Below are 21,181 nucleotides of genomic sequence, written 5' to 3'. Positions count from 1 at the left end.
TCGAAGGATTATAATAAAGACAAATACATTCTAACTAAATTTAATGATAAATATTGTAATGTTTCTTGAATAAACTTGTCAATAAAATTAAAGTGCGAATGAAAACACAGCTTTAGTTCTAATTTTTGCGCTTAAGAAACTTCTCGATGGCTTTTTTGTTTGATATCGCCATTACTGCCACAAGTGGTGGAAAGGGGTATTACAACTGGGCGTTAATAAAAAATAAAAATAAAACAAAAACAATGGTTAAGAAACACTGCACACTAAAAAACGCTGGGCTATTTTTTTCTACCCAAATGCTGGGTTGAGCCTGTTGAGTCATACCTATGGGTTATTGCTAAGGATTTGGGTAGTTTTTGTGACCCAACTATCTTAAAAAAAACTACAAGTTGCAATACTGACCTCTGCCTGTTAGATATAAATTGTTATGACATTTGGACTACAAAAAACCTGAAAATAACTAAGTTATTTGCTGGGATTGACCCATCATTTGGGTTGAATACATCAGTGGTTTTCAACCTTTTTGGAGCCAAGGCACATTTTTTGCGTTAAAAAAATGCGGAGGCACACCACCAGCAGACGTCATTCAAAAAACGAAACTCGGTTGACAGTAAAAAGTCGTCGTCGCAATTGTTGGATATGACTTTAAAGCATCACCAAGCATGCATCACTATAGCTCTTGTCTCAAAGTAGGTGTACCTGTCACCACCTGTCACATCACACCCTGACTTATTTGGACTTTTTTGCTGTTTTCCTGTGTGTAGTGTTTTACTTCTTGTCTTGCGCTCTTATTTTGGTGGCTTTTTTCTCTTTTTTTTGGTATTTTCCTGTAGCAGTTTCATGTCTTCCTTTGAGCGATATTTCCCGCATCTACTTTGTTTTAGCAATCAAGAATATTTCAGTTGTTTTTATCCTTCTTTGTGGGGACATTGTTGATTGTCAAGTCATGTTCGGATGGATGTACATTGTGGACGCCGTCTTTGCTCCACAGTAAGTCTTTGCTGTCGTCCAGCATTCTGTTTTTGTTTACTTTGTAGCCTGTTCAGTTTTAGTTTAGTTCTGCGTAGCCTTCCCTAAGCTTCAATGCCTTTTCTTAGCGGCACTCACCTTTTGTTTATTTTTTGTTTAAGCATTAAGACACCTTTTTACCTGCACACTGCCTCCCGCTGTTTCCCACATCTACAAAGCAATTAGCTACCTGCTGCCACCTACTGATATGGAAGAGTATTACACGGTTACTCTGCCGAGCTCTAGACAGCACCGACACTCAACAACAACACATCATTTGCAGACTATAATTACTGCTTTGAAAAACATATTTTTAACCCAAATAGGTGAAATTAGATAATCAATTATTTGTCTATGAAAAAATAACAAAGTTTCTCAGTGTGAACATGAAATATCTTGTCTTTGCAGTCTATTTAATCGAATATAAGTTGAACAAGTTTTGGGGTTTTTCGTGTGTGTGTGTGTAGGCCTGGTGGTTGACTGAGACCGTGTCGACTGACCTGTGGGGAAGGTGGGAGCTGGTCAACTCGGCCTGGCATTACACCAATCTGAAGGACTTTCCCGAGGGTAAGCGCCCCGTTCCTGAATCAAGAGATTTGAGTTGGGTGTCACATGACAGGAAGTGTCGTGTGACATGTGACAAACTAACAGATGTTTGTATCACGCTGCTCTCAATTTTAATAAGCACTCATAATTGCCATTGCCTGCATTCTTCTCATTCTTTGCTTTTAACTGTGTGTGTGTGTGTGTGTGTGTGTGTGTGTGTGTGTGTGTGTGTGTGTGTGTGTGTGTGTGTGTGTGTGTGTGTGTGTGTGTGTGTGTGTGTGTGTGTGTGTGTGTGTGTGTGTGTGTGTGTGTGTGTGTGTGTGTGTGTGTGTGTGTGTGTGTGTGTGTGTGTGTGTGTGTGTGTGTGTGTGTGTGTGTGTGTGTGTGTGTGTGTGTGTGTGTGTGTGTGTGTGTGTGTGTGTGTGTGTGTGTGTGTGTGTGTGTGTGTGTGTGTGTGTGTGTGTGTGTGTGTGTGTGTGTGTGTGTGTGTGTGTGTGTGTGTGTGTGTGTGTGTGTGTGTGTGTGTGTGTGTGTGTGTGTGTGTGTGTGTGTGTGTGTGTGTGTGTGTGTGTGTGTGTGTGTGTGTGCGCGCAGAATACCTCCAGGCGGTGCAGGCCACTTCAGTGCTGGCGTGCATCTTCTCCATCCTGGCCCTGCTGGTGTTTGTGGCCCAGCTCTTCACTCTGCCCAAAGGCCAGCGCTTCACCTACACAGGAGTCTTACAGCTGCTGGCCTGTGAGTCCACTTGCACTGACACATGCAAAACATGTGCATATTTACCATTTGCAAATAGCAAAACAATATGGCGATTTTTTGTTTTTAAACCTTTGGGACGCCCCTCGAGTCTGGTCCCGGGTCCTCAGGTCATTAAAATGTCCAAAATAAATAATCTATTATTATTTTATTCAACGCTTGAATTTTTAGACCAACTTTAGGTCTGTCTGTCAATATAAAGTATTTTTATTAATTTTCTTATCTCTTGTACACGCACAATATACAAAAAACTATATGTATGTTTTATATACTGTATATGTATATATTTATGTAAATATATATATATTCGTAATTATTTTTGTATATTGTGTATATATGTAAGTGTATATATATAAATGTTTGTATATTGTGTGTAAATATATTTATATTTGTGTGAATATATACACATATTAAAAAATTTTGTACATATATATATATATATAAAACTTATTTCTACATACTTATGTACAAAAAATACAAATATTTGTGTATATATTTACATGAATATATATATAAAAAAATGTCAATATATATATATATATATGTAAATATATACACAAATATTTTTTATTTTTTGTCCATACTTATGTAGAAATACGTTTTATATATATATATATATCTTTACATTTTTATATATATATATTTAAGTAAATATATACACAAATATTTGTATTTTTTGTACATACATTTGTAGAAAAGTTTTTATATATATATATATATACAGTATGTACAAAAACATTAAATATATGTGTATATATTTACATATATATATATTTACACACAATATACAAACATATATATATATACTTACATCTATACACAATATACAAAAAAATTATGAATATATATATGTATATAAAACATACTTACATATATATATATATATATATATACATAATATACAAAAATGTGTGTGTGTGTGTATATATATATATATATATATGTGTGTGTGTGTGTAAATATATACACAAATATTTATTTTTTTGTACATACGTATGTAGAAATACGTTTTATATATACATATATATATATATATATATATATATATATATATATATATATATATATATATATATATATATATATATATATATATATATATATATATATATATATATATATATATATATATATATATATATATATATATATATATTTACACACAATATACAAACATATATATATATATATACTTACATCTATACACATATATATAAAACATACTTACATATATATATATGTATATATGTATATGTATATATGTATATATGTATATATATATATATATATATATATGTATATGTAAATATATACACAAATATTTATTTTTTTGTACATACGTATGTAGAAATATGTTTTATATATATTTTTATATATATCTATTTAAGTAAATATATACACAAATATTTTTATTTTTGTACATACGTATGTAGAAAAGTTTTTTTTATATATATAAAAATGTACAAAAACATTTAATATATGTGTATATATTTACATATATACTGTATATATTTACACACAATATACAAATATATATATATATATATATATATATATATATATATATATATATATATATATATATATATATATATAATTTTTTTTAATCAATCTGAATGAAAGGAAATCGATGTCAATTGAGGGCAACATTCTTACAGTAAATACAGGAAGTGTTACTCACAACCGCAGCATCTGTATTTGTTCTGCATCCTCACAACAAAAGCTGACGTGTCATGTGATGGCAGAAATATTCAGGGTGACACTGGTGGAACATGCGTGGAAATGGATTTGTGTATAGCGTGCGTAGGAGCGACTGCTGCCGTCAGCATAAGACCAGCGTGCTAGCTACTGAGCTAAAAGCTAACTAAAAGGGGAATGACCCTGCAATGACTAAAATAACATGGAGGCACAGCAAAAAAAACATTTGCCGCCTTTTGTGTCAAAATGTCATTGAAATATGAATTGTGTCAAATTAACTTAACTTAATTACGTCGCAAAATAAAATTGTCTTAAAACTCTTCATTTCTTTTGAGCTTTTCAATTTAATTTCTACTTAATAACTGAGAAAACCCTGCAAAGCGACGAGTTAGCTCATATTTTAATAATTGGATTCATATTTGAATGACCTAATTGCCTTTAAAGTCATGTCATTAATGTTGTATAACACATTGTCTAATTGTGGCACACTAAACTGGCTTGAATGTGTTTTTCAAACGTATATATTTTTTATTTTGACATCAATTCCTACACATAATAGCCCTACAAGAGTAGGGACCGCCAACAAATGAACACATTCCTCTCCCTGCAGCGAGCAGACGATGAAGTCATGCGCTGCTGGCTCGCGACTTTGTAACACTCCTTTTTTTATATTCATTAAATTGCTATTTTACACCGTCTGAGGGTGACGAACGCATCACTTTTCCATCGTACACGCACACGGTGTTGGCAGTGTGTAAACCCTCCTGGTCGCCATGACGACATAGTAGTGCCGTGTTAAAGCAGCGGTGTCCTAACCTATCCCACTGAGGGCCACAGACTGACAAATCAAAGGAGCCAGGGGCCATTTTGGTATTTTCACCTTTGAAATTATAGTGTAAACCATCCATCTTCCTCCGTTTATCCGAGGTCGGGTCGCGGGGGCAGCAGCCTAAGCAGGGAAGCCCAGACTTCCCTCTCCCCAGCCACTTCGTCCAGCTCCTCCCGGGGGATCCCGAGGCGTTCCCAGGCCAGCCGGGAGACATAGTCTTCCCAACGTGTCCTGGGTCTTCCCCGTGGCCTCCTGCCGGTCGGACGTGCCCTAAACACCTCCCTAGGGAGGCGTTCGGGTGGCATCCTGACCAGATGCCCCAACCACCTCATCTGGCTCCTCTCCATGTGGAGGAGCAGCGGCTTTTACAACTCAGCCACCAAGTGGTAGGCCACGTAAACTGACAGAGAGGTCAGTGTGAAATTTGGTGGAGGAGGAATTATGGTGCGGGGTTGTTTTTCAGGAGTTAGTTCCAGTGACAGGAACTTTGAATGCTCCAGGATACCAAAACATTTAGGACAATTCCATGCTCCCAACCTTGTGGGAACAGTTTGGAGCGGGCCCCTGCCTCTTCCAACATGACTGTGCAACAAAGCGAGGTCCATAAAGACGGGGATGACAGAGTCTGGTGGGGATGAACTTGACTGGCCTGCACAGAGTCCTGACCTGAACCCGATAGATAGATGGATAGATAGATAGAATTAGAACAGAGACTGAGAGCCAGGCCTTCTCCACCAACATCAGTGTGTGACCTCACCAATGTGCTTTTGGAAGAATGGTGGAAAATTGCTATAAACACACTCCGCAACCTTGTGGACAGCCCTCCCAGGAGAGTTGAAGCTGTAATAGCCGCAAAAGGTCATATTGAACCCTATGGGTTAGGAATGGGATGGCACTTCTGGACTGGACTCTCACTATTATGTTAGATCCACTATGGACTGGACTCTCACAATATTATGTTAGATCCACTATGGACTGGACTCTCACAATATTATGCTAGATCCACTATGGACTGGACTCTCACTATTATGTTAGATCCACTATGGACTGGACTCTCACACTATTATGTTAGATCCACTATGGACTGGACTCTCACAATATTATGTTAGATCCACTATGGACTGGACTCTCACAATATTATGCTAGATCCACTATGGACTGGACTCTCACTATTATGTTAGATCCACTATGGACTGGACTCTCACTATTATGTTAGATCCACTATGGACTGGACTCTCACACTATTATGTTAGATCCACTATGGAGGACTGGACTCTCACTATTATGTTAGATCCACTATGGACTGGACTCTCACACTATTATGTTAGATCCACTATGGACTGGACTCTCACACTATTATGTTGGATCCACTATAGACTGGACTCTCACTATTATGTTAGATCCACTATGGACTGGACTCTCACTATTATGTTGGATCCACTATGGACTGGACTCTCACTATTATGTTAGATCCGCTATGGACTGGACTCTCACACTATTATGTTAGATCCACTATGGACTGGACTCTCACACTATTATGTTAGATCCACTATGGACTGGACTCTCACACTATTATGTTAGATCCACTATGGACTGGACTCTCACATTATGTTAGATCCACTATGGACTGGACTCTCACACTATTATGTTAGATCCACTATGGACTGGACTCTCACACTATTATGTTAGATCCACTATGGACTGGACTCTCACATTATGTTAGATCCACTATGGACTGGACTCTCACACTATTATGTTGGATCCACTATGGACTGGACTCTCACAACATTATGTTAGATCCACTATGGACTGGACTCTCACACTATTATGTTAGATCCACTATGGACTGGACTCTCACACTATTATGTTAGATCCACTATGGACTGGACTCTCACTATTATGTTAGATCCACTATGGACTGGACTCCCACACTATTATGTTAGATCCACTATGGACTGGACTCTCACACTATTATGTTAGATCCACTATGGACTGGACTCTCACTATTATGTTAGATCCACTATGGACTGGACTCACACTATTATGTTAGATCCACTATGGACTGGACTCTCACTATTATGTTAGATCCACTATGGACTGGACTCTCACTATTATGTTAGATCCACTATGGACTGGACTCTCACACTATTATGTTAGATCCACTATGGACTGGACTCTCACAACATTATGTACCGTTCCAGGAGTCTTCGCGAGTTGTCATTGAGCCCACTTTGTCTTGCAGGTCTTTGTATAATGATAGCGGCCTCCATCTACAGCGCAGAGTTCCACCAGGGCGAAGAGGGAGGATTCGGACACTCCTACATCTTGGCCTGGATCTCCTTCGTCCTCACGCTGCTCCTCGCCATCGCCTATCTGGTCCTGCGGAAGAAGAGCGAGTAAGAGGGGCCGCGTCTCACGTTCCTTCTTACTTGGGACGTTCAACAAGTGTCCTCCATGTTGGCGAACACGAGTGGGAACTTATATTTCCACGCATAATAAGCTTCACTTACACTTCTTATTCATTGAGTCTTCCCTCCTTTTAAGTTGCCGCTTTAGAGCTTAGCTAAAGTGGCTACTTTGACAACCAGCTAATGAACATTTTTATAAATCAAGTTATATTATCAAGTTACAATGACGTGGTGTCATGTTAAGAAACAGTCATATGCTAGTTAGCTTAGCATCAACGAAGCTAGCCACTAGTTAGCTTAGCATCAACGAAGCTAGCCACTAGTTAGCTTAGCATCAACGAAGCTAGCAGCTAGTTAGCTTTGTATCAACAAAGCTAGCAGCTAGTTAGCTTAGCATCAACAAAGCTAGCCACTAGTTAGCATCAACAAACCTAGTTAGCTTAGCATCAATGAAGCTAGCAGCTAGTTAGCTTAGCATCAGCCAAGCTAGCAGCTAGTTAGCTTAGCATCAACAAAGCTAGTTAGCAAATAGCATCGATAAAGCTAGCAGCTAGTTAGCTTAGCATCAGCAAAGCTAGCAGCTAGTTAGCTTAGCATCAATGAAGCTAGCAGCTAGTTAGCTTAGCATCAACAAAGCTAGCCACTAGTTAGCATCAACAAACCTAGTTTGCTTAACATCAACGAAGCTAGCAGCTAGTTAGCTTAGCATCAATGAAGCTAGCAGCTGGTTAGCAAATAGCATCAATAAAGCTAGCACCTAGTTAGCTTAGCATCAACGAAGCTAGTTAGCAAATAGCATCAATAAAGCTAGCAGCTAGTTAGCGTAGCATCAATGAAGCTAGCAGCTAGTTAGCTTAGCATCAACGGAGCTAGTTAGCTTAGCATCAATGAAGCTAGCAGCTAGTTAGCTTAGCATCATTGAAGCTAGCTGCTAGTTAGCTTAGCATCAACAAAGCTAGTTAGCTTAGCATCAATGAAGCTAGCAGCCAGTTAGCTTAGCATCAATTAAGCTGGAAGCTAGTTAGCTTAATATCAACAAAGTAGCAGCTAGTTAGCTTAGCATGGACAAAATCTGGGAGAAGCGTTTGCTCGACATTTGTCTTGCTTTTGGAATTTAGAGTTTACATAGATTGAATGTTTTGGGACGTCTTTTAAATAAATGTTACCGTTTCAATGCTAAGCTAATCCAAAATGAAGCTTCAAAGTTACGCCAGTGTAGCGTCGGCCATTTTGGAAAAAAGCCTCCAGTGAAAAGAAATAAAAGCGCTTTTGTTATCTTGAATCTAACGTAACACTACAACTTCCTGTTTTTTTTCATTCAAGTATCTTTATTCTATGAAGTATCGCCCTTGTATCCATGTACATTGTTACCATTTTATTTTTGTAACTTTTTTTTTTTTTTTGAATGAATGAATTGTGTTTGTAGTCGGCTGCTATCCTAAACAAGTACTTAGTACAAGTGAAGCAGCAATGTTTCATTTGACCTTTTTCGAAACTATGAATTAGACGACTTGTAATGACATTGGAGTTGAAGCCATATGCTATATCAATAAAACAACTTGGAACTAAGAATCTTCACGCGGCATTCATGTAATCAACACTACTGGCAATATTTGGGCGCCAAACGATTCGATTCCCAACACAATGTATTATTATTTACACAATGTATTATTATTTGTTTTAATAATTACAATGAAACTTTTTTAAAACAAGTTACAAGTTAGAAAAAAAAAACCCTGGTGGTTGTTTGAGCACACTGCAGCTAGTCCTGGTTAAAATGATTGTATTTTCCAGACTAAAGCAGAATTTTACAAGAAAAAGGATTTTTAATTTCATGGACTATAAGTGGCAGATATATACGTTGTGAAATTAGTTATTCACACAGAAATATTTTGTAAATGTTTATTTACATACCTTAATTGTTTACAAATGAAGCAATGTAGTATATTTTAGTCTACAAAATAACATGTTTTCCTCCATTTGGTGGAAGATTACCGTATTTTCCAGACTACAAAGCGTACTAGTATATAAAACACACCAACTAAATTTTAGAAGGAATTTTTTTCCAATATATTTGCCGCGCCGGACTATAAGTGGCAGATATATACGTTGTGAAATGAGTAATTTACACAGAAATATTCTGTAAATGTTTATTTACGTACCTTAATTGTTTCTAAACGGTGTCTGTAACAGGGCAGTAAAACGGCTGATCAAACAAAACAGAAGTCATGGTCATGGACCCGCTGGTGAATTTACTGAGGGGTTTGTGGAACTGAAACAATACAAAAAGAATGTAAGTTAATAATACTTACACAGACACTCATAAATGTTTTAGCATATTAGCTAATGCTAAGGACGCTAGCTTCATTACATTACGATAGCAGGTACAAATATGCATGAAAACCCTCCTACAGACGTCACACATGGGACATTTAGTAAGTAAGAATTGTTTTAGTTATATTGTATGAGCTAATGTAATGAAATTTCGTTCTTATCTGTACTATAAAGTTCAAATTTGAATGACAATAAAAAGGAAGTCTAAGTCTAAAACTTGGAAACGTTACTTGGAGAAGCCATACAAGTAGATACGCTATGGACGGCGCCAATACTGCAGCACCTGCAGTGAGAAAACGTGTACAAAAGATGGCACACAAATAATAACACACATTTTTCCGTGTCTTTGCTTGTTTAGTTTTTTAAAACTTTTTACATTATGGCCGTCAGCGAAGAAAAATGCAACCTTAGGGGGTTAGGTGGGCTTTGTCATGAAAGTACCGTATTTTCCAGACTATACCGCGCACCGGTATATAAGCCACACCCACTAAAATAATAGTTTTCCATATATTAGCCGCACTGGACTATAAATGGCAGATATATATGTTGTGATATGAGTTATTTACACAGAAATATTCTGTAAATGTTTATTTACATACCTTAATTGTTTCCAAACGGCGTCTGTAACACGGCAGTAAAACGGCTGATCAAACAAAACAGAAGTCATCGTCATGGACCCACTAGCAGCGGAAACTCAATAACTCCACGGTGACGTTTTGGTGAATTTATTAAGGAATTTGTGAAACTGAAACAATACAAAAAATGTAAGTTAATAATACTAACACAGACACTCATAAATGTGTTAGCATATTAGCTGATGCTAAGGACGCTAGCTTGATTACATTATGATAGCACATACAAATATGCATGAAAACACTCCTACAGACATCACACATGGGACGCTTTAGTAAGTAAGAATTGTTTTAGTTATATTGTAAAACTTGGAAACGTTACTTGGAGAAGCCATACGAGTAGACACGCTATGGACGGCTGGAAGACGGAACAGCGGCAATACTGCAGCACTTGCAAATAATAACACACATTTTGCGGTGTCTTTGCTTGTTTAGTTTTTAAAAACTTTTTACATTATGGCCGTCAGCGAAGAAAAATGCAACCTTAGGGGGTTAGGTGGGCTTTGTCATAAAAGTACCGTATTTTCCAGACTATACTGCGCACCGGTATATAAGCCACACCCACTAAAATAATAGTTTTCCATATATTAGCTGCACTGGACTATAAATGGCAGATATATATGTTGTGAAATTAGTTATATACACAGAAATATTCTGTAAATGTTTATTTACATACCTTCATTGTTTCCAAACGGCGTCTGTAACAGGGCAGTAAAACGGCTGATCAAACAAAACAGAAGTCATCGTCATGGACCCACTAGCAGCTGAAACTCAATAACTCCACGGTGACGTTTTGGTGAATTTATTAAGGAATTTGTCAAACTGAAACAATACAAAAAATGTAAGTTAATAATACCGACAGACACTCATAAATGTGTTAGCATATTAGCTAATACTAAGGACGCTAGCGTCATTACATTACGATAGCACGTACAAATATGCATGAAAACACTCCTACAGACATCACACATGGGACGCTTTAGTAAGTAAGAATTGTTTTAGTTATATTGTAAAACTTGGAAACGTTACTTGGAGAAGCCATACGAGTAGACACGCTATGGACGGCTGGAAGATGGAACAGCGCCAATACTGCAGCACCTGCAGTGAGAAAACTTGTACAAAAGATGGCACACAAATAATAACACACATTTTTCGGTGTCTTTGCTTGTTTTGTTTTTTAAAACTTTTTACATTATGGCCGTCAGCGAAGAAAAATGCAACCTTAGGGGGTTAGGTGGGCTTTGGCACGAAAGTACCGTATTTTCCAGACTATATAGCGCACCGGTAAATAAGCCACACCCACTAAAATAATAGTTTTCCATATTTTAGCCGCACTGGACTATAAATCACAGATATATACGTTGTGAAATTAATTATTTACACAGAAATATTCTGTAAATGTTTATTTACATACCTTAATTGTTCCCAAACGGTGTCCGTAACAGGGCAGTAAAACGGCTGATCAAACAAAACAGAAGTCATCGTCATGGACCCACTAGCAGCTGAAACTCAATAACTCCACGGTGACGTTTTGGTGAATTTATTAAGGAATTTGTGAAACTGAAACAATACAAAAAATGTAAGTTAATAATACCAACAGACACTAATAAATGTGTTAGCATATTAGCTAATACTAAAGACGCTAGCGTCATTACAATACGATAGCACGTACAAATATGCATGAAAACACTCCTACAGACATCACACATGGGACGCTTTAGTAGGGAAGAATTGTTTTAGTTATATTGTAAAATTTACAAACGTTGCTTAGAGTGATGAATGAAGAATCAGTACAAGTAGGAACGCTGTGGATGGCTAAAAAGATTGCACTTGTACTTCCGGTTCAAAGCTCTAAACGGAAGGAAATCATTGTAGACATTAACCTGGACGCACCTGCAGTGAGCGAACTCGTGCAAAAGATGGCACCATAGCACAAACATCCATTTTCAAGGCGGGATACACCCTGGAGAAGTCGCCACCTTATCGCAGGGGCCAACACAGACAATTATTCACACTCACATTCGCACCCGGGGGACAATTCTGTGTTGCCAGTCACACCATTTCAGTGTGTTTTATGACAGCTATTTGCATTATGGCTGTCAGCGAAGAAGTTAGCCACATCATTTTATAAGCCCTAGGGTTCAGAGCGTAGGGAAAAAAATAGCGGCATATATTTCAGAATTTACTGTAACCAACCCGCACCCGTTAGTGTACAGGTGTCAAACTCAAGGCCCGGGGCCAACACATCATTTTATGTGGCCCACGAAAGCCTGGAAAAAAAAAAAAAAAAAAATATATATATATATATATATATATATATACATATAAATATATATATAAAATATATATTTTATATATATATATATATATATATATATATATATAAAATATATATTTTATATATATATATATATATATATATATATATATATATATATATAAAATATATATTTTATATATATATATATAGCTGAGATAGGCTCCAGCGTCCCCCGCGACCCCGAAGGGAATAAGCGGTAGAAAATGGATGGATGTATATATATATATATATATATATATATATATAAAATATATATTTTATATATATATATGTATATATATAAAAAATATATATTTTATATATATATATATTTTTTTTAACTAAATGCATTTGTTCTTTCAATTTTCACAGAAAAAAAATGCATATTTTAAACTTTAATATGATCTGATAATGCCAATTATATTGTTATATACTGTATTGCATAACTATTTTTGTGAGATAAAAACTGATAGTTTAATATCTGCTTGTCACCTTGATTTATGATTTTGAAGCAAGTTATACATAAAAAATATGCATTTTGATTAATCATGATTAATCAATATATATATATATATATTATATATATATATATATATAAAATATATATTTTATATATATATATATATAAATATATTTTATATATATATATACATATATATAAAATGTATATTATATATATATATATATATTTTTTTTTTAACTAAATGCATTTGTTCTTTCAATTTTCACAGAAAAAAAATGCATATTTTAAACTTTAATATGATCTGATAATGCCAATTATATTGTTATATACTGTATTGCAAAACTATTTTTGTGAGATAAAAACTGATAGTTTAATATCTGCTTGTCACCTTGATTTATGATTTTGAAGCAAGTTATACATAAAAAATATGCATTTTGATTAATCATGATTAATCAATATATATATATATATATTTTATATATATATATATATATATAAAATATATATTTTATATATATATATATATATAAAATATATTTTATATATATATAAAATATATATTTTATATATATATATATATAAAATATATATTTTATATATATATATATATATATATATATATATAAAATGTATATTTTATATATATATATATATATATTTTTAACTCAATGCATTTGTTCTTTCAATTTTCACAGAAAAAAAATGCATATTTTAAACTTTAATTAATGCCAATTATATCGTTATATACTGTATTGCAAAACTACTTTTGTGAGATAAAAACTAATAGTTAAATATCTGCTTGTCACCTTGATTTATGATTTTAAAGCAAGTTATACATAAAAATATGCATTTTTAATAATTATGATTAATCACAGGTTATTACCCGCATGCATAATGCAAATTAATTATAAAAAAAAAGCGGCCCTCTGAAAGAAGCCATTACTGCGATGTGGCCCTCAATGAAAATGAGTTTGACAACCCTGCTTTAGTGCTTCAGTCACACGCAGGATTCTCACAGGAATGAGGCAAAAACTAACCCAGACCTGGGTTCGTAATGGTTCGTGAGCGGCCACGATACTGAACAGCGCACTCTGAATGGTTTGGTCTCCTCGAGTGGCCAATACGACAGTAGTATTGATTCATTTAGCTATTTTTATGTTCAAAATGCATAAGTTAGGACCAAAAAAATTGTAGAATGTTTAAAAAAAATGTTTAAATATCTTAAAAAAAACAACACAATATTTGAAGCGCAGTGGACTGTATATGCAGATCTCTTATTTTAGCATAAGCAAGAATCAGGTACTAAAATAAATACAGTTGTAGCCCTAAAAATAATGAAATATGCAGAATATTTGTGTTATAGACACACAAATATGTTGACACGTTTATAGGAGATGTTTGTGAAGACAACAGTGTTTGCAGAGGTCTTACAACAGACCCAGTCCCGAGCAGCAATGTTCCATTGCACCACAACGCCACTAAATGCCCTGGCCGGACGGTGTAATGCGCTCTTGGACCACCAGGTGGAGGAGGTGATTCTGCTCGGCGGTCAGCAGAGGCCTACGGTGGGGAAAGAAATAGACCGTGATGCGTCCAGAAAAGGCGGAATGAGACGATGTTTGCCACGCTCACCATAGCTCCGTCTGAAGAGACTTCAAGGACTCGGTGTCTTTCTCCTGGCACGCCATCTGTCAAACACATTAGGCGTTCTTTTTTTTCCCCTCGTTTTTGAAATAAACGGACTGATGTGTCATCTAAGGACGACAGTCCTTGGAAGGGTGTGTGTACAAACGCTACGGATTACAAAGGGGAAGAAGGAAAACCGGGGGCTGAGAGCAGCACGTTTATCGCAGCTCTGCAAAAAGGCCCCGAGGAGAAGAGCAGGAAATCCTGTCAAGGGCTGATGGAACTCACCACCACCGACTGCAGGAGCAGGAAAACATTCTCCGGCAGGAAGTTGACTGGAAAGGAGGACAAGAGCGCTGGATCACATACGCGACCTCTCAGTGACACGGTGTAGAAGATTCTCCACGGTTTTTGTGTGCCCACCTTGGCTGTGCGGGTCAAAGGACTCCCAGGCGTACCTCTCCAGGGTCTGGGCGTGCTCGGGCAGCAGCTTCTGAGGTGGAGGCTGCACAGGAGAACAAGGACATACGCACTTTTAGAGCTAGGGTGTCGAATGTGCAAGTAGAGTTTGCTAAATAGCAAAATGAGCTGCATTTTTTTTAACGAAAGAAGCTGCAGTTCTAAATGTGTCCACTGGATGTCGCCATTGCAATTGAAGTCTAACCCAAAGATGACGTGTCAGCTGACTTTAAGCGCCCTCTGGATTGGCTGCTTCTAGGTGCAAGCAATCAGCTGCTCCTGTTGTGACTGGCAGCAGACGGCGGCAGACTGATGCAGTATCAACGCACAATACCTTCTTTCATTGTCAATTATCCACTCAACAGATAAAATAACGAAACGGTAAGATCTAAAGAGTCAAATAGATCATCCTCTTTTTAGTTAGAGTTCCATGCAGAGCGTGCAATTGGTTGAATGCACGATGCGCACCCTGAACTCCATTGTAAACATTTTTACATTTGTTGTGTTGGTTCAATTTTATTTTATGTTCACATTAGTTAAGTTTGTTGTTATTTTACCTTCATTTCGGCTATAGTGTCATTTTAATAATTGTTTTGTTTATATTATGTAGTAGAATTTCTGACCTTGGACCTATATTTCATGTCTGTCAAGAATGTACGCTCATTTAATTTCTCTTCTATTCTGCGCCATTGAATGAACCGGGTGTGGGACAAAAGTGAATATTAAGTCGTGCCAACCTGTCTACAGAATGTTTTGATTGTTTAAGTATGATTAAGGAATCCAAGGATGTTGCAAAAACAAACATGACGCACGAGAAAAAAACAGTGACGCACAAGAGACAGATAAAAATGGCAGGAGACCGGGACTCGAGAGAGAGAGATTGCTTTTTGTGAGTCCTCCGGAGGACGTTTGTGTGTCTGCATGGACAGCTCAATCTGACTTGATAACGGGTAAATAAACTTTTTGTACTAAATTCACTTGTGTTGCTGTTTAAAGGCCTACTGAAATGAATTTTTTTTATTTAAACGGGAATAGCAGATCCATTCTGTGTGTCATACTTGATCATTTCGCGATATTGCCATATTTTTGCTGAAAGGATTTAGTAGAGAAAATCGACGATAAAGTTCGCAACTTTTGCTCGCTGATAAAAAAAAGCCTCGCCTGTACCGGAAGTAGCGTGACGTCACAGGAGCTAGTATTCCTCACAATTCCCCGTTGTTTACAATGGAGCGAGAGAGATTCGGAGCGACAAAGCGACGATTACCCCATTAATTTGAGCGAGGATGAAAGATTTGTGGATGAGGAACGTGAGAGTGAAGGACTAGAGAGGCAGTGATGGACGTATCTTTTTTCGCTCTGACCGTAACTTAGGTACAAGCTGGCTCATTGGATTCCACACTCTCCTTTTTCTATTGTGGATCACAGATTTGTATTTTAAACCACCTCGGATACTATATCCTCTTGAAAATGAGAGTCGAGCACGCGAAATGGACATTTAAAGTGACTTTTATCTCCACGACAATACATCGGTGACACACTTAGCAACTGAGCTAACGTGATAGCATCGTTCTCAAATGCAGATAGAAACAAAAGAAATAAACCCCTGACTGGAAGGATAGACAGAAGACCAACAATACTATTAAACCATGGACATGTAACTACACGGTTAAAAATTCTCAGCCTGGTAAGGCTTAACAATGCTGTTGCTAACGACGCTAAGGCTAATTTAGCAACCGGACCTCACAGAACTATGATAAAAACATTAGCGCTCCACCTACGCCAGCCAGCCCTCATCTTCCCATCAACAGCCGTGCTCACCTGCGTTCCAGCGATCGACGGCGCGACGAAGGACTTCATCCGTGGGTTTGGCGGCAAGCATCGGCTAGGCGTCTGCTAAGTAAGTAGTCCTTGTTGTGTTGCTGTAAGTATTGTACTTAGCCGCTAATACACCGATCGATCCCACCTACAACGTTCTTCTTTGCAGCCTCCATTGTTCATTAAACAAATTGCAAAAGATTCACCAACACAGATGTCCAGAATACTGTGGAATTTTGTCGAAGAAAACAAGAGGTTTTTGTATCGGGTCGATGGGGTCCAACCACTTCCGTGGATTTTGTGACGTCACGCGCATAAGTCATATCCAAAGGAGTTTTTCAACCGGAAGTGTGGCGGGAATTTTAAAATTGCACTTTATATATGTGTTATATATGTGTTTCAATGTTAAGATTTCATCATTGATATATAAACTATCAGACTGCGTGGTCGCTAGTAGTGGCTTTCAGTAGGCCTTTAAGCTCTGGACAATCCACTACAATTATAAGTGTAATCTTTGAATAATGTAAATTATTGTGTTGTGGTAGTTGTGGATTTCACCAATGCAGTGGTTTGAGGAAACACTCGATTGCTTTTCCAAATGTTTTTAACAGGAGAATGCTAAACAGGAAGTGTTTCAAGTGTAATGGCTTTGTAAAAACATCGAGACGAAGCCTAAGTTCATGGTGTTCTTCATGGTGTTTTTGAAACTGCAGCAATATTTTTTTCTCAGAATTTTCAATGAATGTAAAATATTTTGCCAAGTGTATTATTTGTAATATGTACATTTTCAGAATGTGCTCGTTCTATTTTTTGGCCAAAGTAAGCGAAAGAAAACAACCTAAAGTTGTCTTTATTTTTAAGTTATCATGCCATGGTTTTACCAGTCCGGCCCACGTGAGGATTACATTTTCCTCCATGCAGCCCCTGAGCTGAAATGACTTTGACACATTTAGAGTGGGGTGGGTGTACTAACCTTTTCCACCAAGGGCCCAAAATTTGCACGAGACATTAAGATAACATATTTGTTTATTATTGTAAAAAACAAAGCTATAGTGTGCATATTTAATGCCAAAACTTGGTGTAAGCCTTTTAGTGGCAGAGTGTTTCAGTTTAATGCTCCTAAAGTCTGCAATAGTCTTCCTGAAGGTGTGAGACAAGCCTCAATGTTGGCAATGTTCAAATTTGGCCTGAAAACGCTTTTATTTAATTGTGCACATGACAACTTAAAGCATATTATCTACAGCATTTGATTGATTTTTAATTATATATGATTATCTTAACAATGATTGTATTTTCTGATTTTAATTTGTATAATTTTTCCTTATTTTAATTCTCTAACGCACTTTGTATTGCCTTGTGTGCTCTATAAATAAACTTGCCTTGCCTTATTAGTATCAACATTTCAGGTTGTTCTCATTAAAATGCTTCTTTTGATCTTTTTTTCTTTACATTTTTACTTTTTTGTTTGTTTGTTTGGCCGTTATTTCAACAATAGGCAACAGGCTACCAAAACTGGAGCTGCGGGCCACACTTCTGACCCCCCTTAAAGCCAATAGAGGGCTTCAGATTTTACTACGTTTCCCTCAATGCATTGCCGGTGGCCATCTTGGAAGGCTTCGTTTGTAAACACGCTCATCCTTCATTCAGTGTGTCAGAATAATTGTATCTAAGTTATCACAAAACTTTGTGTTACATTGAGTTCAGGTCGGAGGACAAAAGCTGTCTTTAATCCTACCAAGAAGAAGGCTTGTAAAACTCCACTGTGTAGGATGGGAAGCAACATGAAGGTGTTCTATTTCTTTGATGTATTGTAATCCACAGAAAGATTTTGTCTTGACCCGAGATCTACAAAGCGGAGAGGAAGCAGGGCCTGACTACCATCCAGGCACCTTTTCTTTGAACTGTTTTACGACCTTTTCTTTGAACTGTTTTGTAAAAAAGGCGATGGCTGTTTACGACCCCCCTCCCTTAGAAACAGCTGTTGCCATGTAATCAGGAAAAGTCAAAATAAAAGAAGAGGTTTACAATCTTTCGTCAGAGCGTGGTGAGACTGTACAAGCGTACAGGTGTACGCGCTCTCCTCAATTGAACTAAATTGAATTATGTCTCTGTTTAATTCCTTGCTTCTTGTCTTGTTTAATAGTTGTCATCAGTGTTTGAACCTGACACAGTGGTACTCAGAACGCCGGCGACGTGTGCGATTGTCACCTGCCATAATCGAAGTGGGAGAGATGAAACTAGCTTTTATCGCATTCCTAAGTGTATTTTTGGACCAACGGAAGCAGCTGAAAAGGCGAGCATGAGTAGCTGCAATCAAACGAGATGTGACGACTTTGTGTTTGTTTGGATCATTTCATTTCAGGTAATTATTATTTGTAAGTAGAAGTGGATCTAACTTGATGTGCTTGTTTCGGACTGTAGCCTCCACATAAAACAGAAGTGAAGCGACATGAGAACCCAATCCTTACAGACGTTAGATTGTTCATCCGAGATTATCCTGGGTGTCAAACTTGGCTCGGATCATTTCTGAGAGTGCATGAGTCTAGTCTTCAAGACACAAACGTCACGAACACATCCGCAAACAAAGCGGTCCTACCTTTCCAGACTCTTATCATTTTGAAAGTCTTTCAAGGCGTAATTAATTACCGTATTTTTCGGAGTATAAGTCGCTCCGGAGTATAAGTGGCACCGGCCAAAAATGCATGATAAAGAAGGGAAAAAACATATATAAGTCACACTGGAGTATAAGTCGCATTTTTGGGGGAAATGTATTTGATAAAAGCCAACAGCAAGAATAGACATTTGAAAGGCAATTTAAAATGTCTAAAGAATAGTGAATAGTTAAATTCGAAAAACAAATCAGCAGCGTCGTACAAAAAAGCTTTTATCAATTACGCCAAATAGCGAAAGTGAAACCGCTTCTATCAGGACATGATCTCGAGAAATTAATCCACGCCTTTATCTCGACTCGTTTAGACTACTGCAATGCCCTGTATGTAGGCATTAGCCAGGCCTGCAGCTCGTGCAGAACTCTGCTGCTCGTCTGCTAACACAGACCCGCAGACACCACACATCACCCCTATATTAGCGTCCCTTCACTGGCTCCCTGTGCGTTACAGAATCACTTTTAAACTCCTTTTATTTGTTTTTAAATGTCTAAACAACCTCGCGCCAACATATCTCTCCGACCTCCGTCAGCCTTACTGCCCCATCCGATCCCTAAGATCAGCCGATCAGCTGCTACTGACGGTCCCGCACACAAGGCTGAAGCTTAGAGGTGACAGAGCTTTCGCCGCTGCTGCTCCCAAGCTCTGGAACGACCTACCTCTTAGTGTTAGACAAGCCTCCTCTCTTCCTGTTTTTAAATCACTCTTAAAAACATACTTTTATTCCATGGCTTTTAACACTGAGTGATACCCATCCTGCAATGGCGCCCCATAATACACCTGCTGTCAACCTGTTTTTATGTTTGTTTGTTTTTTTATCGTGTTCTGTTTCTGTTGTGTTGTGTTTGCTCGGTTCTAGTATAATTTTTAACCTGCCCATTGTACAGCACTTTGGCTACCCCTGTGGTAAATTTTAAATGTGCTTTATAAATAAAGTTGATTTGATTTGATTTGATTTGATTTGAACAACAGGCTGAATAAGTGTACGTTATATGAGGCATAAATAACCAACTGAGAAGGTGCCTGGTATGTTAACGTAACATATTATGGTAAGAGTCATTCAAATAAATATAACATATAGAACATGCTATACGTTTACCAAACAATCTGTCACTCCTAATCGCTAAATCCCATGAAATCTTATACGTCTAGTCTCTTACGTGAATGAGATAAATAATATTATTTGATATTTTACGCTAATGTGTTAATCATTTCACACATAAGTCGCTCCTGAGTATAAGTCACAACCCCGGCCAAACTATGAAAAAAATTGCGACTTATAGTACGAAAAATACGGTAGTTCACAAAGTGCGAGTATGTCGTGAATTTGTCGATCTTGCACAGATCCTTGCATCCAAATACGGTTGTTTTCTCCTTCATAACGACGGAAAGACTTCTTATCCAAGGACTCTCAGTATTTCTCTATCATATCACAGTCGGTCCAACGTTCTTTCCCACTGATTAGTTTATATATATCACTCGTAACGCTATCGTGAACGATGATGTTAGCCTTCCAATATGGCTGCCGGCAATGCATTGTGGGATACTTTAGGCAAACATCCAAAGCCCTCTATGCCTGTATCGTATACCAGTGGACAAATCAAACCACTAAATGTGTTCATACGCCATCTTAGTGCTACGGTAT

The 21,181-nt window shown here is 37.2% G+C and overlaps 2 protein-coding genes across 4 annotated transcripts in view; one reads left to right on the top strand and one right to left on the bottom strand.

Moving 5' to 3' along the window:
- The window catches only part of emp1 (epithelial membrane protein 1), a 38,458-nt gene extending 29,644 nt beyond the window's left edge, over window positions 1–8,814 (top strand). For all 3 annotated transcript variants that reach the window (XM_062027304.1, XM_062027305.1, XM_062027303.1), the window contains exons 3-5: window positions 1,476–1,575; window positions 2,149–2,289; window positions 7,077–8,814. In XM_062027304.1, the coding sequence (XP_061883288.1) occupies window positions 1,476–1,575; window positions 2,149–2,289; window positions 7,077–7,234 (399 nt within the window). In that variant the 3' untranslated portion in view covers window positions 7,235–8,814. The remainder of the gene's footprint in view (window positions 1–1,475; window positions 1,576–2,148; window positions 2,290–7,076) is intronic.
- A 4,885-nt stretch (window positions 8,815–13,699) lies between these two features.
- Window positions 13,700–21,181, bottom strand: part of f8a (coagulation factor VIII associated) — a 44,952-nt gene continuing 37,470 nt past the window's right edge. The window contains exons 9-12 of the mRNA XM_062026225.1: window positions 15,020–15,101; window positions 14,885–14,931; window positions 14,603–14,658; window positions 13,700–14,530 (exon numbers count right to left, since the gene is read on the bottom strand). Coding sequence (XP_061882209.1) covers window positions 14,449–14,530; window positions 14,603–14,658; window positions 14,885–14,931; window positions 15,020–15,101 — 267 coding nt within the window. The 3' untranslated portion in view covers window positions 13,700–14,448. The remainder of the gene's footprint in view (window positions 14,531–14,602; window positions 14,659–14,884; window positions 14,932–15,019; window positions 15,102–21,181) is intronic.

The sequence above is a fragment of the Entelurus aequoreus genome, linkage group LG18 (genome assembly GCF_033978785.1).
Source record: "Entelurus aequoreus isolate RoL-2023_Sb linkage group LG18, RoL_Eaeq_v1.1, whole genome shotgun sequence".
Taxonomy (NCBI): domain Eukaryota; kingdom Metazoa; phylum Chordata; class Actinopteri; order Syngnathiformes; family Syngnathidae; genus Entelurus; species Entelurus aequoreus.
The sequence above is the reverse complement of the archived record's forward strand: the minus strand, read 5'-3'. Positions and strand labels throughout refer to the sequence as shown.